At 42.2% G+C, this 5,000-nt stretch overlaps 1 protein-coding gene across 3 annotated transcripts in view; it reads left to right on the plus strand.

Moving 5' to 3' along the window:
- LOC122258346 (uncharacterized) overlaps positions 1 to 3,896 on the plus strand; it is a 55,860-nt gene extending 51,964 nt beyond the window's left edge. For 2 of the 3 annotated variants that reach the window (XM_086531910.1, XM_086531908.1), the window contains exon 2: positions 571 to 3,896. In XM_086531910.1, coding sequence (XP_086388036.1) covers positions 576 to 2,495 — 1,920 coding nt within the window. In that variant the 5' untranslated portion in view covers positions 571 to 575 and the 3' untranslated portion in view covers positions 2,496 to 3,896. The remainder of the gene's footprint in view (positions 1 to 570) is intronic. The other variant, XM_086531909.1, reaches the window with a different exon arrangement.
- Positions 3,897 to 5,000: the final 1,104 nt, after the last annotated feature.

Consider the following 5,000-nt stretch of genomic DNA (forward strand, 5'->3'; position numbering starts at 1 on the left):
TTAGAATCCTTATCATTACCAGTATCATTACTATAATCAGTGTTATAACTATTACTATCACTATCATCACTATTGTTTTATCATTGATATCATCATCACCATCATCATCATCATCTGCAATATGGTTATCATTACTATCATTATGATTACCATCATCATTATCACTATGATGATAATTACCATTATTTTTATTATCCTTATTGTTATTAATAGTAGTAGTAATAGTATCATTATTATCATTATCATCATATTAGTATTTGTACTATTATTACTGGTATTATTATCATCACCTTATTATCATTATTATCATAACCATTACTATTATCCTTATTACTATTATCATTATTATTATCACAGTTATCACCATTATCACTATGATTATCATTATCATTACTATTGTTATTACTATTATCATTATCACTATTATATATGACAACTATGGTAATAACGATAATGATAATAAAGGTAACAACGAAACAAAAATCATAAAAATCAAAGCATTACAACAACAACCACAACAACAAAAACACAAACAATAACAAATAAGATCATTAATCTTTCCTTCTCCAGGTAGGATGAAGACCGACTGCGGGCGAAGTCGGGAAGGGAATGATCACTTCTTGTCGTGTCCCGAGGCGCTGAAGGAAGCTGGAGACTCCTCTCCCGCGACGAGACTTCTACAGGAGCTTTGCAGCCCGGAGAATTGCAACAGCAACAGCAACAGCAATTGTAGCAACAGTGACCGAGCTAGTGAGAGCAACAGCGACAGGGACGACGGCGCTCGGAGTAGTGATAGTAATAATAGCGACGGCGGTCGGGGTGATAGCGGTCGTAGGAAGGATAGTCATAGCAATACTAGCAGCAAGGACGATAGCAGTAGCATCAACGTCTGTTTCGACAGCGATAGCGATAGCAATAGCAATAATAACTACAACAAGACTAATAACAACAACAACGACACAAATAAAAAACACAGTGAGATCCGCGCAAAGAGAGACTCGAACGGCAACAGTTCCCTTGTGAGTAATTACAACAAACAAAATCAACAGTCAAAAAACTCCTCTAATTTGTCTACCTGTTGCGCAAGCGCAATGTGCAAGAGCGACGAGTGTTGCTATCAAAATCACTCTTGCGAATGCGACGCGAGTGCGAGTCGGTTCCGCGAGTGCAAAGATGGCTGCGCGGGCGCGAAGAAGAGCAGTCAGCTGTGCGCGAATCGGAACACAGTGAACAACAACAGGGACGAGTCGGACATCGTCGCGAAACGCTCGACAGCCTTCTCGAGCAACGGCTGCGCGACCGGCGTTCACAATGACGCCGTTGGCAGCAGTGGCCACGTCCGGCACCGAGGAGGCACTGCCAAGGTCCTCAACAGTGGCAGAAGCATATCTCCCCGCCTGAAGGAACTCCTGCAAGGCCTCAACGAACCAGGGGACTCGGGGAACGCGCCGGTGCCACCGGACTGGCTGGACAGACGTCTCTTCAATCGCGGACGTCAGTTCTACGGGCGCTTCCTCTTCTGCATCTTCTTCTCGGACTTGCTGGCGCTGCTGATGATGTTCACTGTGAGCAGAATCCTCCGGCCGCTCATCTACACGGGCCGATCCGACACGCCGCTGCGCGCCGTCCGCCGCTACGTGTCCACCATCCTCCACGTTGTAGCGTGGTACAGCGGCGACGTGTGGGACCCCGAAGACCCGGCCCACAGGGACGTCCTCTCCGTGCGCGCCATTCACGACAAGTCGGCTCGGAGCTTCAACTCGTCAACGGACCACGAGAAAGTGAGCGTGGCCGACGTGAGGGACAGAGGGCACGAGGAGCCTCGGTGCCCCTTCAGCCCCGCCGTGAGGAACGACCTGCGCCATCAGGCCGAGCAGGGCCTCGTCCTGGAGACACCCGAAGACCCGCCGTTGTATATCAGCCAGTGGGACATGTTGGTCACGCAGTACTCCTTCCTGGGGGTGTTGGTGGCCCACCCATGGAGGGTGGGCGCTTGGTGGGCGTCGGAGGAGGACCTGGCCGGCCTCATCCACTTCTGGCGGGGCATCGGCTGGCTGCTTGGCGTGGAGGACAAGTACAACTTCTGCAACGGCAACATCGCCGACACGCGCGCGCTCTGCCTCGAGATGGAGCGCTTCCTCATCATCCCGGGCTTCGCGGCGGCCGACTGGAACCACGAGCACATGTCCACGTCGCTCGTGACGGGCATCAACCACATGGTCCCGTTCCTCTCCTACCCGGCCATGCTTCGCTTCCTGTCGGACACCCTGGGCATGTCCCTGCCCTCCTTCGTCGGACAGATGTCCCTCCGACACACCTTCCAGTACTGGCTCATGCGGTTCGTGTTCCACGTCCTCTTCCTCATCCCCGGGGTGATCTACCTCTTCAATGAGCTACTCTTGTTGTCCCTCAGGATCATCCAGGACAAGAATCCGACGTGGAAACTCAAGTCAGAGAAGTACAACGTGAGGGGCTTCCCGCATGTGTACACCTGATCAAAATCCGAAGGGAGGAGCCGAAGCCGCTTTAACTTCTCTTTAGCTTTAATGTCTGGGTCATTTGAGTATATCTACTTCGTCTATGCATACGTTCGCGCTATATACAGAACTATGCATTTCAGGGTCCACTTACATAGATGAATGTCGTGGCAAAAGGTAATAGGACCACTCGAGTCAATATGTGTCGTCTATAGAGAGTAACCTCTCTTGAAGTAGGAGTGAGAAAGACGAACAGAGAGTTAAAACGTTGTCTGAGTAAATACTGGAACTTGCAAAGAAGAAAAAAAAGATTATGTGGGTGTTTCATATTTTATCTAGTACTGATTAAACAAGATAAAAATGCTTTTCCACTGTACTTTAATGTTGCACACTTCCAGTCGCACGTGAACTACCAGACACATCACTATGGAATACTTGTCTTCCATCCTTGTATGCATTGTCCGTTGTATTGCCATATCCTCTGCGAATTATGTCTGTATTTTTTTTCGTATCTGACTTTGTGTATCTAAATTCGTGTATATAGAGTGTATAAAGTACTAAGGTGATATTCAGTGGCATAATTTATTTTGTAAGATTAATCAGTAATGTAGCCTGGCAAAGGTACAAATTGAAAATCACGATTGCATGTGCGCTTCACGTGGCACTTCACGTGGCACTTCACGTGGCACTTCACGTGGCACTTCACGTGGCACTTCACGTGGCACTAGTGCTAAGCAGACGGAATGCATGTGCATCAGGTGTCCAGTTCCCTTTTCTGCAATATTGCAAACAGGAACATAACTTTGCATATTATTTTCTTATTTTGATACTCTCAACTCCTACCCCGACGATGATTCATTTGATTATTGTTTTGTTTTGCTTCAACAAAATATGATAGCGATTAAAAAATACAACCCTGCAAACTGAAATTTTCTCCAAACATAGAATTTGATCGCACAAAAAGAAATACATGAGTTTTTTTTCGATATTAAAAGAAATAAAAGGAACTTTTTCCATGCATATTTTAAAATTGTTTTATTGTCGTACTTATTATATATTTTTTGTTCTATTCTCTCTCAGTTCCTAATTTTTTGTTCTTTCTCTTTCTCTCTCTATTCTCTCTCCCTCTCTCTCTCTCTTCCTCTCTCTCTCTCTCTCCGTCTCTCTCTCTCTCTCTCTCTCTCTCTCTCTCTCTCTCTCTCTCTCTCTCTCTCTCTCTCTCTCTCTCTCTCTCTCTCTCTCTCTCTCTCTCTCTCTCTCTCTCTCTCTCTCTCTCTAAGGGGGAAAAATGTTTAAAAAGGGCAGGAGAGATTTCTTTGTCCTATATAAAGTGCAACTTACAGTTTGTTGATTTCTTAATTGCAATTCGCAATGTGGAACTTGAAAGGGAAAAGCACAAATAAAACTGACTGAAGAAAATTCGTTCTGTTTTATACTCCCGAGTCCTCCTTATGAAAAATATATTGTGCATACTGTATATGTTGAGCGAGTACTCACACACATAACTATATAAGTATATAAATGTATAAATATATATATATACATGTATATATATACATATATATATATATATATATATATATATATATATATACATATATATATATATATATTTATATATATATATATATATATATATATATATAGAGAGAGAGAGAGAGAGAGAGAGAGAGAGAGAGAGAGAGAGAGAGAGAGAGAGAGAGAGAGAGAGAGAGAGATTTATAGATATATATGCATTAGTATGTAAATATAGATAAATATAGAAATATATATAGATTTATATCTATATAAGTATATATATGATTATATATAGAAAGATAGATAGACATCTGTTTATATAGATCGATAGAAATATAAGTAGATACATGTAGATATACAGATAGATATGATTATAGATAAACACATAAATATATTTGGATACGAACATAGGCAAGATAAAGATAGAGAGACAGATAATTACATTACGTTATGAATCAACTCTGACGTCACTGGGTCGGCAGCAAATCCATATCCCGGATGTGTGATGACGTCACGCCGATCTCTCAAACAAGCAGGCTGACAGCTTCTCGTGACGGAGTATATTCTGAGACTGGAAGGGAAGGGAGAAAAGGGAGAGAGGGAGAGGGATGCATGCATGGAAAGGGAGGGAAGAAGGGAAAGGGGAGATGAAGGGGGAGGGAGGGGGTGGATATATATATATATATATATATATATATATATATATATATATATATATATATATATATACATACATATATATGTATATATATATATATATATATATATATATATATATATATATATATATATATATGTATATATATATTTGTATGTATATATATATATATATATATATATATTTATATATATATACATGTGTGTGTGTGTGTGTGTGTGTGTGTGTGTGTGTGTGTGTGTGTGGAGAAAGAGAGAGAGAGAGAGAGAGAGAAAGAGATGCGAGGTGCTGGAAGCAGTAAATGAGTATATATACCTAGGGCAACTCATACAGACGAATACATCCGT

Source organism: Penaeus japonicus, unplaced genomic scaffold (genome assembly GCF_977035675.1).
Source record: "Penaeus japonicus unplaced genomic scaffold, GWHDUDI00000001_assembly GWHDUDI00000036, whole genome shotgun sequence".
Taxonomy (NCBI): domain Eukaryota; kingdom Metazoa; phylum Arthropoda; class Malacostraca; order Decapoda; family Penaeidae; genus Penaeus; species Penaeus japonicus.